This window comes from Manis pentadactyla, chromosome 5 (genome assembly GCF_030020395.1).
Source record: "Manis pentadactyla isolate mManPen7 chromosome 5, mManPen7.hap1, whole genome shotgun sequence".
NCBI lineage: Eukaryota > Metazoa > Chordata > Mammalia > Pholidota > Manidae > Manis > Manis pentadactyla.
The window spans coordinates 69,102,185-69,125,401 of NC_080023.1; the positions used below are offsets into that span (position 1 = coordinate 69,102,185).

Here is a 23,217-nt window from a genome sequence, read left to right on the forward strand (position 1 = left end):
CTCTGATCCTGCTGAGACCTGAAGGAGAGGCAGCAGTTTGAAAATTCCATGAAAGATCACTCCCAGCAGTGGGAGGGATGCCTGAGGGGTGAGGATTGGATGGATTTCTCTCCACAGGAGAAAGGGCAGGTGAATGACACTTCCCCAGCCCCTGCGGGCACTCTCAGGAGCTCCATCCACTCCATCCACCTTGCTGGTGGCTCAGCTCTGAGGTCCTTGCACACCACAGGTGGTCCAGCCTGGTTGGTCCAGCAGCTCAGGCTTCGCTGCCTGGCAGGCAGAGGAAGTCTTTTCCAGGTTTCTTGACCCTGTATCAACCCAATTAGAGAGGCACCTGCAGGAGCCAGCTCCAAGCCTCCTTCCTTCTCACCCCTGAGCTGCACCACTGCCCCACCCCATTAGCACTGCAGCCCCACCACCAGCACAGGGCAGGCATAGGGCAGCCCTGCCCACAACAGTACCAGCAGAAGCTACTGCTGTGATCACAAAGGGCCAGCTGAGGCAAACTACCAGCCACAGGAAACTGACAGCCAGCAGACAGACAGAAAGGCAGCCCCACCCATTGCCCACCAATAGCAACTGGGGCTCCACCACAGAGGAGAACCAGGCACTGGTGAGCAAAGAATCTTGAGCTTGTGGGCACCACAGGACACCTTCTTTACTCTCTAGAACAGGAAGCACAGCAGATCCATCTATACAAAGGAAGAAACACAGAAACCCTGACCAAATGAGGCAAAGGAATATGTTCCAAACAAAACTACAGGATAAGACACCAGAAAGAGGGCTAAATGAAATGGAGATCACCAATCTTCTTGATAAAGATTTCAAAGTCATAAATATGCTCACTGATCTGTGGAAAAGTATTGAAGATCTCAGGGAGGACATCAACAAAGAGATAGAAGAGTTGAAAAAGAGCCTCTCAGAGCTGAAGAATGCAGTAACTGAAATGAAATATACAATGGAGGGAATGAATAATAGATTGCTACAAATAGAGGGGACAGTCAATGAGATGGAATTAGAGAAAAGGAAAACAATGAAGCTGAGGAACAGAGAGCAAAAGAAGCTCTAGGAATGAAAGAATGTTAAGAGAGCTGTGTGACAACTCTAAATAAAACATTATTTGCATAATAGGGGTACAAGAAGAAGAGAGAGACAAAGGGATAGAAAGTCTCTGAGGAAATAATTATTGAAAACTTCCCCAATCTGGGAAGGAAATAGACACTCAGGTGGAAAATGGAAAATCAGAAGCCCCTAACAAAAGGAACCCCAGGAAGACAATGCCAAGGCATATAATAATTAACATAACAAAGATTAAGGATAAGGAAAGAGTATTGAAAGCATCCAGAGAGAGAAAAAAATTACTTATAAAGCAAACCTCATCAGGCTATCAGCAGACTTCTCAGCAGAAACTTTACAAGCCAGAAAGGAGTGGTATGAAATATTTAATGTACTGAAACAGAAAGACCTTCAACCAAGAATCCTCCATCCACCAAGATTATCATTCAAATTTGAAGGAGAGATTAAACACTTCCCAGATAAACAAAGGCTGATGGAAGTTAAAATCACTAAACTGGCATTACAGGATATGTTAGAGGAACTTCTGTAGGTGGAAATGTTCGTAAGCATAAATAGTTTTCAGAGGTAAAAACAAACCCACAGTAAAGGTAGTAGACCATTTATTTACCAAGCAAATGTGAAATTAAAACAAAACAAATCAAAACAAAGGTAGTAAAACCAATGAAACACGAAATCAATTGAGGAATACACAAAAAAATACAGATTATGACATCTAATAAATAAAATGTGAAGGAGGAAGAAGAAGAAAAAAGTACTTTTAGATTGTGTTTGAAATAGAGCACCATCAACTTAATAAATACTGTTATATAGTTAGGAAGCTATCCTTGAACCTTATGGTAGCCACAAACCTAAAGCCTATAATAGATACACAAAAAAATTAAAAAAGAAATCCAATCACGACACTAAAGATACCATCAAATAACAAGAGAAGAGTATAAGAGAGAAAGAAAGGAACAGAGAGAAACTATAAAAACAGTCACAAAACAGTATCAATAATTAACTATCAGCAGTTACCTTAAGTGTAAATGGGCTGAATGCACCAATCTGAAGACATGGAGTGGCAGAATGGATAAAAAACAAGACCCATCTATATGCTGCCTACAAGAAACTGATTTCAGACCCAAAGGCATACACAGACTGAAAGTGAAGGGATGGAAAAAGATATTTCATGTAAATAATAGGGAGGAAAAAGCAGGAGTGGCAGTACTTATATCAGACAAAATAGACTTCAAAACAAAGAAAGTAACAAGAGACAAGGAAGGATAATGATAAAAGGGTCAGCCCAACAAGAGGATATAACCATTATAAATTATCTATGCAACCAACATAGGAGCACCTAAATACATAAAACAAATACTAATAAAATTAAAGGGGGAAATAGATTGCAGCTCATTTATTTTAGGAGACTTGAACACAGTACTCATATCTGAAACATCTTCCTATGTTGACAGATAGTAACCATATTAGTGGTTAATCCTAACAGCATTAGGATTGAATAATATGGGTGACTATTGAACCACTGTGTTGTATACTTAAAACCAATGTAAGACTATATCAATGATACTTCAATAAAAAAGAAATAGCATTCCCTACTTGGTAGATTGTGTAAAGTATTTAAAGTTTTTGCAAAGGCTAAGTTTATTTTCCTTTTTTTCCAAGTGTGGCAAGCTTTTTGTTTATTAAGTTGGTATCTGTTAGTATACCATGCATATATATATATATCCCTTCTTCTTCCTTTCTCTGCAGTGATATTGGCACAAATTTACTCAAATGAACATCCTCATTTTCAATGACTCATATGTTCAGAACAGTGAGTTTTTCTTGCCAGTCAGTGGCCAACCTACATGACCTTCCACAACAGACTCTAAATGTGTGATGCCAGCAGACATTGCAAAATCCCAGCATGTGATAGCATTTAGCCTCTGATGCTCAGCTTACATTCTGTACAATGAGCGTCTGCCCAAGTTTGCTAGTCAATAAAGAGGCATGTGTATCAGGATATGTGTGCAAGCAGGAGAGAGAACAACAGGCATTTTGTAATCAACGAAAACTGACACCCTTTTCTTAAGGGAGGGGGCTGCCTTGCCATTCCACTCTTACTCGCTGAGGGCAAACCATCCATTGTGCCCTTTAGTATAAACCTGATTTAATTTAGAAACTTAGAAATGATATTCCATAAGTTTGAGGTAACTTAGTCTCTTTTGTTTTTGCTTGTAATCCATTAAGACAACCTTGTATCATAAAATGAATAGAGTTGGTGTTTTATGGGCTCAAGGAAAACAAAAAGGGGAAAATGGATTTCTATTTATGTAAAACAATTCTACTGATTTTAGGAAAAGGGTTATCAGGTGGAAGAAACTGTGAGGAAAAGCAGGAGGGTAGGAGAACACAGGAGATATTAGCAGATCCAAGAACTGATTTAGGTTCGTTGGAGTTAGGATGAGTGAAGATGAGGTGGAGGTAGGAGTTGAGATTGGGTAGTTAGGTTTATGTCAAATCCTAAAAGGCCGTGAATGACAGGCTAAGACATTGCCTTAGATGAGGCATCTCAGTTTTGGGAAGACAAATCTGGTAGATTTGTGGAAGTGGGATTAGACAGGAAGAGGGGGGAGGAAGTGGAGAAAGGAGGGATGGTAGACGGGGAGCCGTTTGGGAAGGTAATCGGGCCTTGAACTGGAGCAATGCGATTGGTGGAGAGGTGAAGTGTCTAGGCAGCTGTAAAAAATGTGAGCCTTGGGGAAGAAGTCAGGACTACAGATGCACATTTTAGAGTTATTTGCAGAGGGTGGAAGTTGAAATGGTAGATTTAATGAACTCACAGAGAGTGAAAGACATTTACAAAGGCTAGGGAAAAAAAATCATAGGAAAGGGGCAGTAAGAGATAAATGAACCACATAAGGATCAACCAGGGAAGAGAATGAGAGCTGAGGGAATGTTAACGAAGAGAAGGGAGTTCTGAGTATATTTCCTTTGTCCTCATCTCACTGCTACTCTTTTGTGCTACATTTTTCTCCCAAGGATAATAGATGCCTATCTCTTTCAGAAATAAAAACATTGAATTCCTTAACTGTAAACTGTTCATTTCCGTGAGTGTATAAACCTGTGAGGTGGTGGATTATTAGGGGCTTCTAAAGCTAACCCAGAAATTAAGTATTTTTGAGTAAGATTTGAAATGCAAAGGTGACACTGGTTATGTGGAAAGTGATCAAAATACAGTTTCATTTTGTTCCATTTTCACAATTCCAAGAACATGCAGAGCCTTCAGAATGATGTGATTCTGAGAAGCAAGCTGATGAACCAAGGATATATATGTAAATATTTGAAATTTAGGTTTATAGGTCTTTTAAAAATATTTTTATTTTTTGCATAAGTAGTACATTTACATGGTATAAAAATTATAGCAACTTGGAAATATATGCTTTGGTAAGTGGAGTTTCCACCTGTTACTGTCTACTCCTCTGCCATGTTGCCATGTTAGTTTCTTATGGATCGTTCCAATGTTTATACTATTACAAACATGCTGTTATAATGCAAATGCTTATTATCTTCTTGTCTCGTGAACCCCAAAGGTGATGTACAATAAACACTATTCTGAACTTTGTTTTTCACTTATATCCTATAGTTCTTAACGTAGTTATTTAGAAAGTTTCTTCTTTTTTAACAAGAAATTACATTCCCTGCATGCAGATGGTACTTTTTACCTGTAGTTCTCAACCATTTGCTGTTAAAAAATGCTGTGATATGTATATCTATAACATGAATTATAGGTAACATGAATTTGTGGCATGAGTGGGATTGCTCTGTCAGAGTATTTGTAATTTTGTCTATTCTTTATTAATGGTTGTACTATTTGTTCTTCCACAAGGCATGTATGCAAATGCCTGTTTCTTCACAGCTTCACCAATGGTATAAATATATGTCAAACTTTTGGATTTGTGTCAACCTGATAGGTGAGAAGTGGAAACTCAGTTTAGTCTTAATTTGCATTTCTGTTAAAAATAGTATGATTTTGTACATGTTTCAGGGTCCATTTGTATTTCTTTTTCTGGGAATTATCTACCTACATCTTTTAGTCATTTTTCTATTTCTCTTTGTTTTCTGTTTCGCTTTGATTTCTAGGACCTTCTCATATATTAAGGTGATTAGCTTTTGTCTGTGCTAAGATACAAATACCTTTCAGTTTGCTGTTTGTATTTTTTCCTTTGCTTATCACACTTCATACTATGCAGGTGTTTTTCACTTTAATGTAGTGATACTTAACAATGTTTTCTTTTTATAGCTTCTGGATTTTGAGTTTTTTAGTACAGAGATTTTTCCTCTGCCAGGTTCAAAGGAAATGCTCTGATGTTTTCTTTGATTACTTTTATGTCTTTATTTTTGTACATTTAAATCTTTGATTCATTTATGCTGGTGTATTTGTCCAAATGACTATCCAGTTGTTGCAACACTTTTTATTAAAAAGTCCATCTCTATCCTACTGATTTGCAAAGCATTCTTAATGATTTCCTGAAATCCAGTATGTGTTTGGATGTATTTCTGGACTTTCTTTTCTGTTCCATTTGTTCACTTGTCTTATGCATTGCTTATCATGTTTTAATTGTTGATGTTTTCCTAGATGTTTTAATTTCTGAAGGGATTGTTGTTCCCACTCCTTTTCCTTAACAGAGTTTTCCTGTTTACTCTTGCTTGCTTATTTTTCCATCTGATCTTGTGATTAAGCTTGTCTATGATCCAGAGGAAATGCAACTATCTATTTTTATTGGAGTTGTATTAAATCTATGAAGTTATTGAGGGCAGCTTGCCATTGTTGATTTGAGTCTTGCTTACTTTCAAAGACGTACATTTCTGTTTGTTTAGGTGTTCTTTTGTATCTTCCAGAGGTGTTTTAAAGTTTTCCTCAGATAGGTTTTGAACATTTCCTCTTAAGTTTATATTTCTGATTGCTATTATAAATGGAGTCCATCATATCATCCGATTATTCTTTATATATTAGAAAGCTTTTGATTTTAGTAAGGTAGAGGATATTAAAGTAAGGAATTCTTTACAGATTTTTGCAGATTTCTTTTTTTTTTAGGTATGCAATTATTTTATCTTCAAACAGTCATATCTTTACTACTTCTTATTCAACTTTAGTTTGTATTTTAATTTTTTTCCAGTTTATGCTTCATTTCTTTCACTTGTCTAATTGTGCTGCCTGCTCTTTCAGTACAGTGCTGAATAACAGTGATGCCAGCTGCCATTCCTGCTGGGGATGGGCTGTAGGGCTTTCAGTGTCTTCCCAGTGTCTTGTTGGCTTTGATCTACCTCTCCATCTTATGTTAAGTACTTGGTGATTCGTGTTTTGTTATTTTAAATCAAGATGAATGTTGGATTTTTCATGCTTTTCAGCATCTTTGGTGATGAATATATGTTTTCTCCCTTAGGTGTATTATGGTACACTAAAAAAAATAAAAGTGTTTATTTAAAAACATCAAATAAACAAGTTGAATGTAACTCTTCAGTGTGCCAAGTGGGGAAACATTAGCGGGGGACACATGAGTAGTTTCATACTCTTGTGCTTTTGAAAAAACTAGGCAATCATGATTGAGTAGCTCTTAGGAAACCAAAGGAGATGAGAAGCCAGCATTTATTTTGAGCATAGTTCATGTATATGACATGTTAGATAGCTGTGCTGATTTTGTCCCCTTTCTGTCTATGGTGTATAATAATCTAGTTCTTCTAAAGCAGTTTTGCTGCAAAAGGGACGCTTGTGAGTTTTTCTCATTTTGTATTGTACTCTTATTTTTTTTATCCTCTCCAATCTCTCCACTTCCAAAAACAGAGAAACTTCAAACCTTGAAATAACCAAAAAGCAACCTAGCCAACAGCAGCCCCTCAGAGTATACAGCTAATTTGACTATCAAATAGATGAAATATTAATCAATCATAGATGAAATTACGCATAAAGATGTTAATGCATGTCTGTGAACTTCCTGATGTTTAGTACTTATTGGTAACAACTTGGTTCTTTCATCCTAAGTATTTCTCTTTCCAAATCAGTTTAATCTGCAAAGTGAATAGTTTAACATAGATCTGTTGCTTGTAGCAACAAAATGATAATGTGATTCAGAGGAAGGGCAAATCCAGTTTTGTGGGGGCCTGAAGCTGATACAATCTGGCCACCCTCTTTAAGAAAGAATACACAGAATTTGGTGCTGGACCTTGAAAGGCGCTGTGCAGGTGAGGAGACTGCAACTTAACCTTACTAGGGTCACGGTCAGTTTGTCTTCAGCTCAGAGACCTTGAATGCACACTTAGGGTGATGGCTGAGGGTACAGCAGGCTGTTGGGAATAAAAGAGGTAGAGGCTGATTTCTACAAACCCTGGCTAGGTAATGGTCCAGGTTAATGAGGTTGTAAGAGATGTAGAAGGTTTTAGGACATATCTAACAGCAACAATGAAACAGGGTGATTATCCTTTCTAAATCTTGATTAACCTGTAAGATGCATGGGGCAGCTGCTTCTGCCTCAAAGGGACACGAAGAGTAAAAATGCTGGCAGGATATCTGTGTGGTGAAGTTACAGTCATAGGTTGGACAGAACAGCCTCCCGGGGCAGCTGGGACCCAGCTAAACTACAGAACAGGGGGAGCTTTGAGGGGGTGTTTTTTGTTGGGTTTATCTTGGGAAGGCTCAGAGACCTAATCGGATAATACATCCGATTTCTGCCCCAGTTGCCAAAAAAATAGTTACAATTTTCTGGAAGGGATGATCAAGTCAAGTCAATTGGTGACAAGTGCATATCCAGATTAATGCTAGATGGAGGCACATACTGGTTTTCCTGTGTCAAAGTTCCATTTCTTCTCTCAAAGGTAGGACAGATACTAGGAGGAACTGCTAGTCAGGACTTTCTACTCAGCAAGGAAGAACTGGGACTGATGTGGAGTTGCTGGGAAAGATCTTACCCATTTGGGGTTTGAGGGCAAGTGTTGGACTGAGTGACATAGAATTTGAAGTTTAGGATATGAGAAGCATTTGGTTTTGGAGTCACAGACTTGGTTTCAAATCCTGGTTCTGTTTCTTATTCTCTCTGTGGCCCTGGGCAAGTCACTCAACCCTTCTGAGCCTTAGTCTCCTCATGTGGAAAATAGGGATAATAGACTATAGCTCATAGGATTATGGGGTTGTATAGGTGGGTGTGTCAAGGATTTAGCACACAGTTCAGTATCAGGAGACATTCAATAAATGTCAGTTGTCTTCTAGTTTGGGAAGGAAGATTTAAAAATATTGATGGGAAGGATGGGTATGATTGCCTAGAGCCTCTAATTGGGTTTGAAAATTGTGGAGACTCTTAAATGCAACATTTTTCTGTTTTTTAAAAAAGTGAGGCATAAACAACATATATTAAAATGCACAAATATAAAGAGTTCAGCCAGATTATTTTTATGTATTTATAGAGCTGTGTGATTAACACCCAAATCTAGCTAAAGAACAAATTCAAGATCTAAAAGTTGTTTTAAACCCCTTCCTGGCATATGTCACTCATCCCTTGGTCCCCATTATAAACTCTCTTCTGATTTCCATCATCATTAATTGGTTTTCCCTAATTTTGAAATTCATATAAATGGAATCCTTTAGTAGGCACTCTTTGTATCTGTTTCTTTTTCACTCAGTATAACATTTATGAGATTTCTCCAAGTTGTATGAATCAGTGGATTATTTTTTTAATTGCTGAGTAGTATTCCTTTATACAAATACATAGTAATTTGTTTATCTATTATTATTTTGATCAACATTTGGGTTGTTTCCTGTTTTTATTTGCCATGAGCATTGTTGTGAACACATTTGCTTATTTTTCTTGGGTACATACCTTGCAGTGGAATTGCTAGGTCATAGGATAAGTGAGTTTATGTTTAACTTTATTAGAAACTGCTGAGTGGTATTCCAAAATGGTTGTACATTCTTAGAGCAATACACGAGTTCCATTAAGTTGCTCCATAGTCTCTTCAATTGATGGTATTTTGGGCCTTTTTAATTATAGCCATTCTGGTGGGTGTGTAGTAATATCACTGTGGTTTTAGAAAAGAGCATTTTAAGTACTTTTTCCCATTATGTAAGGTAATACATATACTTGAGAAATTAAACACTGTGGATGTACTACTAAGAAAATTAAAAATCACCCATATGAAACCCTATTACTCAGAAAAGACCTAATATTTTGATGTATTTTCTTATAGCTTTTGTCTATGTATATACATATTTTAAAACGTAGTTGACATTCGAGTTTATTAGATCTGGGCTTGGACCCTGACATCTGTATTTTTATAGATTCTAAAGATATTTTGATGTGTGGCTGTATTTGAGAACTACTGAGTTAGCTCAACTCCTCTTTTTCCCTCTCTCTTAAATTTCAGTGCCTAGCCTGGTACCTGGCTCTGTCTTATAGTGGCTGAGTGACAAGCTGCCAGAATGAAGGAATGCTTCATTCTGTGTGAATGAGAAGTGAGGAAATTGAGTCGCAGCTAAATTGACTTTTCAAATGAGTTTCTTAAATAGATTAAAAAAATATATAGCCTGCATTTTTAAAAAGTAAAGAGAATAGTACAATCAATTCCCCAGACCCCATCACAGAAACTCAACAGGAATTTGCTTATCTGTCCTTTTTTTTCAGTTTCTCTTTTGTGGAAGTACTTTTTTAGTTAAAATTTTAATTACGGATGTAGTATGTGAGCAATGTAGAAAATTAGAAAATACAGATTATCAATCAGAAATGGCATATTTTCATCTTCTTAATATATGTTCTTCTATGGAAACATTTTAAAACGAATCCTAGAGATTATGTCATTTTGCCTTTACCTCAGTATGCTTCTCAAAAAATTGACTTTTTTTTAACGTAACCCTGATACCATTTTTATACTTAACTAAGTTAATAACAATAAATTGGATTTTTAAAAAGTACTTAGGAAGGAAAGCTGGGGCAATCAGGAAAACAGAGGAGTCAATGTGAAATTGTTTATGTGCTGTAAATTGCATCTTGACTAATGGCCCGGGGAATTTTTTGAACGTAGTATATCTAGAGCTTAGCCTTGCAGAGTTATAGCTGAATTATTGTCCAAAAAAGTGACAGAAAGTGGACTAGAAACTTGCGTGGTTAGGTGGCTATCTTTTTGTGTGTATTAATGTATTAGTATGTGTGACAATTAATGAATTGGAGAAGAATGAGGACAGAGATTGGCGGTCTGTTTCAGGGATCCTTTCTTGGCTCTTGCTTGTTAGAATTGTATAAAGACTTTTCAATCTTTAACTGCACCTGAGTGATCGCTCGAATATGGTCTTTCCTCTCGGAGCTTGGCTTTGAGTACTTCTGGTCTTTACACCCAGCAGCACAGGGGTACTCCTGGCTCAGCCCCACCCACATACAATTATCTTTATAGCTACTTCACCTTGGTCTCCTCTTTAATCAGGCCGATCGCGTTTATGGATCAGGAAGGTATGATATGGGGGCATGGGAGGGAAGAATGTTGGCCTGGCTTTCTTGCCAAGGGCCAGAGGCCCTCAGAGGAGCTCTCATCCCAGGAACGGGACCTCCCTACTGGGTGTTGGTGCTGGGACCTCTAAACTCTCCGCGGATTTGCTTAACGTAATATAAATTTTTTTTTTAAAAAAAGGGAAGCAGTATTTATTTAATCCCATAGTGGATAAATTACTGAAATAGGGAACTCACAGATATTGCCTCCTTTTTAAAAAAATTGTGGTAAGAGCATTTAACATGAGATCTACACTCTTTTAACAAAATTTTAAGTGTACAATATCATATTGTTAACTATAGGCAATATTGAACAGCGGATCTCAAGTAAAATTTTTTTGATTGAAGCACAGCATAGATAGACAAGAGTGTAAAATTATAAATGTAAAACTTGATGAAGTTTTCAAAGTGAACTTACTCATGTACTTCTCATCCAGATAAAGAATACAACATTACCAGGACCCCAGAAAGTTCAGCTAAGGCACCCTCTCGGTCACACTGCAGGGCGAGGAAGGATATTTTTGTTAATTCCAAACCAGATTTAACTAAAATTTTTCCTATAGAAATAGTGCTGAAAGACATGTCTATTATATGGTACTGCTACTATATGATCATCTATGTTTTGGGGTTAGTTAGGTTTATGATTGGATAAAATTCTAGCTCAAACAGATTTATTCAAAGTTTCCATGAGAAAGTGTTTTGGACTCTGAGCTTCTTCTGACTTTTGGAATATAGCCTATTGGTAGGTTAAGGATCACCTTATATATATAAGGCTATCACCCCACTTTTAGTCTTTAGTGGATCCGTTCCCTAATGCGTGACCTACAAAATATGCTTTACAGCTGGAGGAAGGAAGAACTAGTGTGATTTATAAATGGGCAGTTATTCCAAGAGTTCGCTCAGCTCATTTAGAGTTAATTATATTTGAGCTGGTTTTAACTTCAGCCTGCATTTCTTTTAACAGGCTTTCCATAGCTGGTATTATTTATGTACCAGTGACTTGCTAAAGGCACAGGGGCATAGGGCACCTTGTGCAATTAATCTCTTGCATTAGATAGATACAGTTCACATTTTATTTTCACCCAAGCACGAACCTTGTTGGTAGAAGGACACAGTTCAAATGTTTATGGCGTTACTTTTTGGAAGCTGACTTGTGTAACCAAAGAAAATATTTTCTAGATCAGGGTTTTACCGATTTCAGAAGTGATGGATACTCTGAAGGATCAGGATTAATTTACTAAGAATTTGGGATTCCTTAATGGCAATAAAAACCATTATCTAAATTGTGTCTGTGTTGGTTAAATCTGATATGAATTTATATCTATATTTTCAAGATTTTTTCAAGTCTACTTATGAACCTTGGTGCTGTAAGAAATATTTCCTCCTTTTCTTTCTAGCCTGTACTTTGATGCCTGATACATCATGAGTGTCCCCTATATGCTGATTGAGTTGAATACATTTTCTGTCAGAAGTTTATATTTCGGGTGAATTGAATCAGTAATTCTGACATCAACAGTCAGGGTGTTTCAAGAAGGAAGTAACATTACATATTCAGCAGTACTTCTTTTGACATTTAATCTTGTAATTCCCATTTCTAGATTTTGTATGCCTTGGTGAACTCTTAGTATTTGTTCATTTACAGTATGGATCTTCATCCTGGGAACAATTGTCAGTTCCATGTATCTTTCTTTTTTTGGATTATAGCACATATGTAGCCATTACCTAGTTTAATAAATATAGCTTTACAGATACAATTTATTTCTCCCCTGTATCCCTCCCTAATTCTTACCCTGCCAAGCCCTGAAACTACACCCTGATTTTGATGTTTATTATTTTTATGCATATTTTCATGCTCCCCTGTACATGTATGTATTCTTAAATAATACATAGTATATATTGTTTTGCATTATTCCAAGTCTATAAAAATATCACCTTCCACATATGATTCTGAGTTCTTTGTTCATTCTGTTTGCCAGTTATCTATGTTAGTAAATGTTCTAGTTAACTTTTTTAAAAACTCCTATGTAGTATACACTGTATGTATCCATCTTTTAAAAATAATACGAACTGCCTTTTATTATTTATTCACTAATTTTTAATTGAGGTATAATGACATATAGCATATTAACATATTAGTGTCCAATTAGTTGCCCAACATGATTATTTGATATTTGTATATATTGCTATATATCCATGTACTTAATGGACCTTTCGATTGATCCCAGTATATCTATTGCCAGCAATGTGGCAAAATGTTCTTATATGTCTACGTATGCACAGTTTTATAAGACTCTCTAGAATGTAAGGGAAAAGCTGTTCCTTAAGGTGGAATGCCAATTAATAAATGTGAAAGGAATGAAGGAGTGAGAAAATGCTATTTTAAAAGACACATAGTACCAATTTATCCAAGCAAGAATCACAAATATCCGTTAATACCATTGGGTAAAAAGTTTGAGGAGTAGGATATTTCTGTAGACTCACTTTTATAGATACTTTTAGATAATAATTATCTACTTATTAATCAAAAAGAGAAAAATAGTAACTTTACAGTGGAGAAACCTGGTAAGCGTTAACTACATCAAACCAAGTGATCAAAGCTAAATGTCATCAATCATGGCACAAACTGACATCACATGTGATGTACGGAGAAGAATACAGCATCACTTACATAGGATTCTGCAAAAGTGTACAACTTGCACCTAATCATGAAGAGACATCAGATTAACCCAAGAGAAATTTGGCAAAATAAATATTTTGTACTAAAAAATATTTCAGTATCTTGAAAGAAAGGCTGAGGAACCTTTTCATATAATGGGAGACTAAAGAGACGGCATGTATATATAATGTGTAATCCTGGGTTGAATCCTGGACCAGGAAAAAATGCCCTGAAGGATATTTTTGGGACCATTGTCAAACTTTGAATAAAGTCTGTAAATTAGATACTAGTATTTGCAATAATGTCAAGTCTTTTATTTTGATAATTGTGTTGTGGTTTAAATAAGTGAAGCCCCGTATGTCGTAAGGAAATCTGTGTTGCAATATTTGTCGGTATAAAGGGCATGATGTTTGCAATTTATTTTCAAGTGGTTTAGAAAAAATGATACTATATATATCATTTTATACATATAGAGAGAGAACAATAAAGCAAGTCTAACAAAGTGTTGGCAATTCATTAATTTGAATAAAGTGAACTATCATTGCAACTGTTGTGTATATTTGAAGCCAAGTTGTTTTCTAGTGTGGTTATGCTAATTACATTCCCATTGTTCCAAATCTTCATCAACATTTGACAGTATTCAATTTAAAATTCTTACCAGGCTTCATGGGTATGAAATAGTATCTCACTGTGGTTTTAGTTTGCCTTTCTCTGATTATGGTAAAGGTGAACATCTTTTTAAAAATGTTTAGTCATTAAGGCTTAGTCTTTTTGTGAATTGCCTGCCATACTCAGAGCCAAATTTTTTAGGGGTTTCTTTGACTTTTCCTTGTTAATTATTTTATATTTCTTAATCCACTCTGGAAATTAATTTTTCATCAGTTAGATGCATTGCCAGACACTAACATACTTTTGAAAGAGGCTTAATGAAAATATAAAACTGAATTTTATTTTATTTGACTTACACAGAATAAAGTAAGTCAGGGGTCAGAGAAAATATTGCACATCAAGTGTGTAGAGGCTAGGGGGATGGCTTCTGTTTACAGATTTCTTCTCTCCTGGCTCAGTTAGTATGAAGCAATTTGAACTTGTGTTGTGTTGAAAAAGGTTATTGTTAGAAGGGCTGTCCACTGTCCCCAGTGTGTTTCATTCAGAGATTTGCTGCATAACTTGGTCTTCCCTCCTCTTCTAGACTTAAAATAAAAATCTGTATATCGCTAAATAATGAAACTATTGCGCTGCTTAATACCAGCCAGTCTTGGGATCGAGTAACCTCTAGAGAGCAAGATGGTAATTCAGGAGCGACACTATCTTGGTTCATCTGATAACACTAAGTAAACCCTTTTCATAGATTGTGAAGAAAGATTTAACCACTTAGACTTGAATACTGAAAAAGATAATCTAATGATCATTCAAGAACTTACTTTACTTTCTACCCCAGTGCATTATGCTGCCGTTCCTTCAAAAAACTGATAGATTATAGCTCTTTCCATGGATGTACAAACAAGTTCACCAGTATAGTTATTATAGCATTCTCCACATTCCTCATTATTTCCTTGTAAACTGGAAAGTGAGAAAATCAAAAGGGATCTTCTTGTAGGGAATCTGACATCTTAATTTCCACCTCCAAAGAAAAGACTTTTCTGTTGTTGGAAGTAAATTGCTACACACCCCAGGGGGTGGATAGTCACATCACTGATACTGCCACTCTTTACTCCTCAGAGATCTCATCTAGCATTCTTAGTTGATAGTTAGAAATGAGTGGCCATAGTCATTTTTCAATTTAAAAAATTTATGACACTTTAAAATCTTTGAATTATTTTCTTTATGGAAAATACAATAACAGTATAAAAAGGAAAATCTAAGCCTGTTGCTCCAGGATAAGCACTTAATATTTCCTTCTTGACATTTTTTCTATGTATATATATATTTCATAGAGTTAGATTAAAATAATAGTGTTTTAAATTGAAGTATAGTTGATATACAATCATATTGGTTTCAAGTAGACAACACAACAGTTCAACAGTTACCCATATTATTAAGCCCTCACCTCAATGAATGCAGTTAACTGTCAACATAGAAAGATGTTACAGAATCATTGGCTATATTCTCCACGCTGTGCTACCATCCCTGTGACTGACTTATGTTATGATTGAGAATTTTTGTGCCCCTTTATCCCCTTCACCCTGTCCACCCACCCCAACTCCTTCCCCATGGTAACCACCAGTCACTTCTCAGTGTCTATGAATCTACTGCTGTTTTGTTCCTTGTGTTTTGTTTTGTTTTTATATTCCACAAATAAGTGAAATTGTATGGTATTTGTCTTTCTTTGCCTGGCTTATTTCACTTAGCATAATACCCTCTCGGTCCATCCATGATGTCTCAAATGGCAGGATTTCTGGTTTGTTTGTTTTTTAATGGCTGAATAGTATTCCATTGTGTATATGTACCACCTCTTTATCCATTCATCTATTGATGGACATATAGGTTGCTTCCATATCTTGTCATTGCATATTATGCGGCAATAAACATAAGGGTGCATTATCTTTTCAAATCACAGGTTTTGTGTGGTACTTCTATCATAGATGTAGAATTACTACTTTGTATGGTTTTCTATCTTTAGTTATTTGAGGCACCTCCATACTGCTTTCCACAGTGGCTGCAACAATTTACATTCCCACTAACAGTGTAGGAGGGTTCCCTTAAAATACAGTTTTATTTATTTAAAAAATTTTTTAATTTTGATATCGTTAATGTACACTTACTTGACAACATTATGGTTACTAGACTCCCCCTATTATCAAGTTCCCCCCACATGCCCCATTACAGTCACTGTCAATCAGTGTAGTAAGATGCTATAAAATCATTACTTGTCTTCTCTGTAAAATACAGTTTTAGATCCTGCCTTTTTTCACTTGACATTTGAGTACTTACTAATGTGATGCATCATATCTCATTGGCTAGATATTGAATGCAAAATGCTACAGTGAATACTCCTGCCTACATTTTGGATTATTTTCTTAAGACAGATTTCTAGAATTGGAATTACTGAATCAGCAGCAAAACTATTTTTAGTTTCTTTATGCCAAACAGGTTTTGACAAAGTTGCTACTCGTTCCACATCATACAAATTGAGTATAAGAGTAACTGAATAGTTTTTATCACTGAAGTTTATTGAATAAAAATGTTGCTGATTTGATCATGTAAATAGGCCAGTCTTTGTCTTATTCACATTTCTTTGTTTACTAGGAAAAAGGTTTTGCTGCAATTATTACCTATTTCTATTGTTTCTGTGAATTCATTTCATGCACTTTGCTTACTTTTCTGAAGGAGTCAGTGTTTTTCTTATTAAATAATTTTTACATATTAAAAATTTCAGCCTTTTGCCATCTGTGGTAAGCACTTTTTGCCATTTTGCTTTGTTTTTAGCTTTATGGTTTTTATCAGTGGGAAGCAGAAATCTTTGTTTTTATACAGTCTAGAACTATACTTGGGGAGAGTTTGCTTCTGTGAGTTCCTTTGCTAATGGAGTGTATGAAGGAAATGCAGGCAAGAAGGTTACTGGGGCCCGGAATTCTCCGTGACTGAGTTCATTGAGTAGAGGCCATGTTATGCAGATTCAGTAGTTTTGCCTCTTTTTCCACTGCACTTGCTCATCTTATATTTCTGAAATCTGCCTCAGATTTTACCTGTTACCTATTAAATTTATTTGTCTGCTGCACAGTTAAAGTTGCCCCTTTGGTCAGTTGTTCTGTCCTATGGCATTTTCTCATGTTCTGATGCTTTCTTTTAAGGTATTATCCAAAGAGATGAGTCACCCATGGAAAAAGGGCTCTCTGGTCTGCGAGGAAGGGACTTTGAGCTGTCTGATGTGTTTTATTTCTCCAAGAAGGGATTGGAAGCCATTGTGGAAGATGAAGTGACCCAGAGGTTCTCCTCAGAGGAGCTAGTGTCATGGAATCTCCTCACAAGGACCAATGTAAACTTCCAGTACATCAGTCTACGGCTCACCATGGTGTGGGTGCTGGGCGTCATAGTACGCTACTGTGTTCTGCTACCCCTGAGGTATGTCTCCTGCCCAGCAATTGGATGGCATCATTGGTTCAGCCTTCCTTTTAAATTATGTATGTAATGGCCACATGAGAATATTATGGTACTCTTCTCACTGAGAAAACACCACCGAATGTCACCCCCAGGGGAACGTATTATCTGTTCTCCTTTCACATTTTTTTCCAAATGACGGTGTGTATTCAGAACCCAGTATAGCAATCCGGATCCATGTTGTTCTGTAAGTCATAGCTAATTTGAGGATGGAAAGAAAAGGGAAGTTAGAAAAAAAGACGAGAGAGGATTTAGTTTCACTTTTACCGAGTGTCAGCCAAGCTCTAACTGCCTCTCTTCGCTGGTCTGTAGCAGTTCATAGCTGCACAGGAGAGAAAAAATTCCTGAACAAGGATACCACAGGGGAGAGCCATTTGGAAGGGTAGATTTGTTTTATCCAACTCCATATGATCACTCGCTTTTCTTATTAAACATTTCCCTTCTGGGTACCCTTTGGTTCTAAGTTTGAGTGCTGCCTGACGAGGAGTTGCTCTTAAGCCTGGTTTAGTGGAGCCACAGTGCGGAACATAAGAGTAGAAGAGGTGACATTGGGCAGTAGGATGAAGTACAGTTGCCAAGGTGTGCTTAGCATGTGATATGTGATGGTGGGGAGTAGGCATGTGCACCAGTCACAATATTTTTGTTGATTGTCTTGCTCCATTTCCCTTGGGACATGGCATCCTCTCAAGAGAGCTTTCCAGGCTGTTGTTACCAGCCAATTAAAATTGGCACATGAGTTGAAACCTCTTTCCCATCCCTCTGGTGGCCTGTACTTGCCTCATTCGGATTTATTACAGGGGAAGAGATTGCGTAAGTATAGCAAAGGCTCATGTCTAAGAGCCTCATGGTGGGCATGGTATGTCTTTTGGGAATCATTTCAGCTGTGATAACAAAGTGAAGTTCAGGGTTTTGCATACACTTTTGCTTGAACCTTAAGCCAGTGTTCCCAAAGTTGGTTTCATGTTCTCTGGGGAGGTATAAAACTATCCTTTGGTGTGCAGGAAAGAAATATTTGAGTTTTTATTTTTTAGAAGTTTCTATTGATTATTTACAATTAAGCTTCCATTAGTTCTATTTCTATTCTTAAAAAGAAATGAAACTTCAGTGAAGTTGAATATATGGATTTGTTCCTATGTCTTGACTTGGTCCGTGGAGCAGGCACCGTATCCAAGGCAACCTGAAGGAAGAGTGAGGATTTCACAGCGCAGAGTACTTGAGAAGCCCTCATTTGTTGGTTAGCTTTCAACTGCTGTGGGTGCCCAGCAAACTGTGTTATGATTCTATTATCTAGTTTAAACCAGCACTCACAAAATAGGCAAGGGGCATGAAAGATGCTTGCAAAAACCCCACAGATTTAGGTAATCCAGGATGTAAGCACCCAAGAAGAATAAAGAAATGGCAGAATTGAGATTCCTAATCTTGGTACATGTTCTTCAGTCTGAAGGAATTGTTTTGTAAGTGCTTTTTAAAAGTAGTTGCTAGAAAGTGAGCATTTAAAAAATAGATTGTGCTAAAATTAATTGTACTGATGGTTGCACAATTTTGTGAATATGCCCCAAACTGTTGAATTGTTCACTTTAAATGGATGAGCTGTGTGAGATATGAATTGGATTTAGTAAATAAAGCTCTTAAAAATACAGATATGGCTCAAAACTTGTGTCATCTATGAGAATCCCACGTTTAGCTCATATAAACTGGAAAACAGAATTTTCTGGCCTGTTAATCTAGCAAATAAAAAATTTCAGTAGTTTTGAACCCAATAGTTGGGCATGTTAAAATGTAACCCCTTCTAATTTAATGTGTAGGAACAAGTGATTCTCATTAGGGCAAGATAGCAAAACATTGTTTTTAAACTCTTGCATAATGGACAGTGGTTTGAGATTAAATAGTGATCGGCGTGAAAATATGGCATCTAAAGAAAACTGAATCTCACCTTCAAAGTGCTGTGTAAAAAGTTTTAAACCAAGACTTACACCTTAATAAGGTATTTATAAGGAAGCCTCATTTATTTTAAAAGATTTTAAATCTGAGCTTTTTCTTATTGAGTAATTCTACTTACTTTTCTAAAAATGACTATTTTTCTTTTGAAGTGACTGGAGCATGTATTAAAAGTACTTTTCAAAAATGTGGAGTTTAGAGGTATTGTCAGCCACTTTGTTTACTAACTTCTGAGTTATCTTGAACCATACAAAGGGACAACAGATTTGCTTTAAAGATTCCTACAGGGTGGCATAATTTGCTGTTCTTACAGTGAAAGAGCCTTTAAGTATAACTTTCATGATATTTTTTATAATTTTAAAGTCCTTTGAGAAAAATTTGTATTGTACCCTTTTGCTCCCATTAGAAAACAGAAAAACAAGTTATTTTCAGACCTTTGAAAGATATTTCCTTTTACAACCATACCATGCCACACCAGTGTCCTGAACAAAATAACTACTTCCAAACTGAAGTGACTCCTTTATATAAACTAAAATTTTTTTCTTAAATTATACAAGAAGGTAACGTGTGTTTTTAAAAAAAAAATTAAAAGAATTTAGAAAAGCAGAAGGCCAAGACATTATTCCCTTCACTACCTGCTTAACCCTTTGATGACTGAACTTGGCAGTTTTGTAAACAAATTTCCAGGCCTTCTCTCTGCATCTGTGTATGAGACACATGCTTGCTGTTAGTTTGGAAATGATTCATACCCTGTATATTATTTTGAAGTTTACTTTGCTTGTTTTTTCCTTCTCATAATGTGCCAAGTACCATTCTTCCATGTCAGAAACTGTAAATATACCCAATTCTTTTAATGCCTGCATCATATTTCATAGTGTGGATGCACCACAATTTATTTCCGGTTTTGTTATTTATGCACTTTTGGGTTACTTCCCTTCACCCCTACTCCTCAGCTTACTTGTGCTTTGCCTTTTCTTTTCCTTTTCAGGGTTACCCTGGCTTTCATTGGGATCAGTTTGCTGGTCCTGGGAGCCACCCTGGTTGGGCAGCTGCCAGACAGCAGGTAAAATGTTTGCTTCCGTCCAGCCATAAATAGGATTGTCCCTTTTCTTAGCTGTGTCCACAAAGAGAATATTTGATTCCTATGTATTGCATCAAATTTATGACCTCAACACACTTATTAAGATCCTGTTTACTTCTTATTTATAGTCTTTGTTTGGTTTCCCATCCTATTTTCCTACACATTGTGAGATGCTATTTCTTCCAAGGGGATAGGAAAAAAGCTCACCAAGGAACTCAGGGAGAAAGTATTCTCAGGCTCACAAGGCCAAGAGCAGAGAAACTTCAGCTTCTCTTGGTCAGGGGTTCATCGTGCTAGTCTAGCCAGGTGGGAGCTGGTTTCCTTGACAGTTTTTTCCTGAGTGAGGCCCTAAGAGCTGACTGTGCTGGTGTGTGAGAACACAGTGTGCTACTGGGAAGGCCCACACTGAAGCTGTTACCAGGTAGGTCTCAGGTGTGCCCACAACTGTGCAGTAAAGTGTTTTCTTTTCCTTCAGCCTGAAGTCTGAGCTGAGTGAGCTGGTGCACCTGACTTGCTGTAGGATCTGCGTGCGAGCCCTCTCCGGCACCATTCATTACCACAACAAGTGAGTGTCGGCTGGCTCCTCTGTTAACCCAGCCTTGATTTACAGCAGGGTGGGAGGCAGCCTGGGATGTAAGGGAGCTTCCAGTGTGTCCATCCCTGCTGCTTAGACTGTCACAGACATAACAACGCACAAAAACGCTTTTAAAAGACAATCTTGCAGAAGGAACATAATAATAAACATGTAATGACAATAACTGGGCATTTACAGTGTGCAGGCCAGGCCGTTTTACAGGTGAGGAGATGCAAGCTCTGGAAGTGGTTGTCTGGGGTCACATAACTGGTAAGTGGCTATGGGTATGAATCAGATTTTTCAACTGGGTCTGTCTGACGTAAACTATGATGAGGTTGACAGGCCTGTAGTGTGGTGGAAGGAGGACCACACTTGGAGTCTCAAGGCCTGGCTTCTAGTCTCAGTCCTGTGCTTCTGAAATTCCATAACTGAGCCTTATAACAGAACACTGTATTCTGTTTCCCTCATCCCTAGCCATACGGGTATCAGTAGCTAAATGAAGTTATTAGCTAAGTGAAAGGGATTTTGACTGTTTCACTTTTCTGTTAACTCAATTTAATTTTTTTACATTTAACATCATTTAAAAAAAAATTCCAGGACAAGACTCTTTTTTACAGACTGTATCTTTCTGTCTCATTTGTAGAAGCAAAACGTTTTATCATTTGGCTTTACCATGTATTCCCAACATTAAAGGGCCCATAATTTTCTAAAATTAGATAATTTTGTGGTTGGGCTCTGTGTTTTGGGGTGAGGAAATGCTTTGATAAAAGTGTAATCAGAAAAGACATCTTCACAGAAATGGTGCTTTAATTATAGGGAGAGGACTTCATAACTTGCTGTAGAATTGCTTTTAACTTTAAGGAAAATATGCTAAAGTTATTATGCATTGGGTTCCCTGTTCGCTTTCTTCTCTGTACAGGCCCAAAGAAAATTGTTTCACTTCATTGGTGTCACTGGTTTCGATACTGGTTGAATTCTAGGACAGAGTTTGGGAAACTAAACTACAGACCCATAGGCTAAATGTGGCCCCCAATCTGGTGTTTTTCTGTAAATAAAGTTTTACCGAAACACAGCCATGCTCATTCATTTACATATTGTTTGTGGCTGCCTTTGTGCCAAAACAGCAGAGTCCTGTAGTTGTGACAAGGATTGGCTGCCTTGCAAAGTGTAAAGTGTTTACGACCTGGCCCGTGAGAGGAAAAGTTTGCCAACCTCTACTTTAGTGGGATGGAAGGGAGGAAACCACAGTAAATTTGCTCTGTGGATCACCATGGAGCAACTAAAAGTGAGTCTCATGAAAAATGGAATGATATAAAAAAAACTTATGTTAAAGTGAAACTTACATATCACAACATTTATTAAGGTTATGGAATCTTTGTAATTCACTCCAATATTTTTAAATTGTTTTTTCATCATAAAAGGAAAATTTGATCATTAGAAAAAGCAACATAAATATATGTAAAGGAAAAGCCATGGTTCCCTTCTATACTCTTACCCAACTCCTATCACACTGCCTAGATATAGCCTCTTTAAGATGGGCCCATATACTTAGAAACTTAAATTTAATAAAATACTTTTTTTAAAACAAAGTAAGATGAATCTCTACATGCTGTTCTGAAAATTAGTGGCCATTTTTCAAGGTTTAGTATTTACCATTGTTTGTAATTGCAGGCAGTACAGACCCCAGAAGGGAGGCATTTGTGTTGCTAACCATACCTCCCCAATAGATGTTTTGATCTTGACAACAGATGGATGCTACGCTATGGTAAGAGTGGCTCATTGATGTTTCAAGTACTAGTTGCCTATTTTGTGGATTGCTCAGGTTTTTCATTTATTTTGGCACAAATAAGAAAGTCATTTGCATATTAGAAAGTGACTGGATTGTACTACCGTAGCTATCTGTTATGTAATATATTAACTAAAGAATATATAGCACAAGAGGAAAAACCAAAGTAGCCATTATATTTAAGGTAGTAAAAAATCACTGACATGTAGATGTGCTTGAGCTTGATAGGATTTTAGGAAGTTGATTCCATCTTGTTTCTAAAATCTTAGCAATATTTAGTAATACTAAAGTCTTCCTCCTTAGAGCTGTACAAATCTCTTACCAGACAATTAGTTTTGTCTTCCTTCAGGGACTCATACACAATTAAAGAAATATCTGGCTCTTTAATGAAGATCAAGCAAGAAAGACAATGTTTTTACCACATTGCCTTTCTCATTTCTTGCTTACAGCCCCAAAAGAAAAGTAGAGAAGAAAAGAAAACCTCAGACAAAACAAAACCCA

General features: G+C 36.8%; 1 protein-coding gene across 4 annotated transcripts in view; it reads left to right on the forward strand.

Moving 5' to 3' along the window:
- Positions 1-23,217, forward strand: part of GPAT3 (glycerol-3-phosphate acyltransferase 3) — a 58,904-nt gene that overhangs the window by 23,705 nt on the left and 11,982 nt on the right. For 3 of the 4 annotated variants that reach the window (XM_036906355.2, XM_036906354.2, XM_036906353.2), the window contains 4 exons: positions 17,031-17,301; positions 20,264-20,338; positions 20,832-20,921; positions 22,602-22,695. In XM_036906355.2, the coding sequence (XP_036762250.1) occupies positions 17,031-17,301; positions 20,264-20,338; positions 20,832-20,921; positions 22,602-22,695 (530 nt within the window). The remainder of the gene's footprint in view (positions 1-17,030; positions 17,302-20,263; positions 20,339-20,831; positions 20,922-22,601; positions 22,696-23,217) is intronic. The other variant, XM_036906356.2, reaches the window with a different exon arrangement.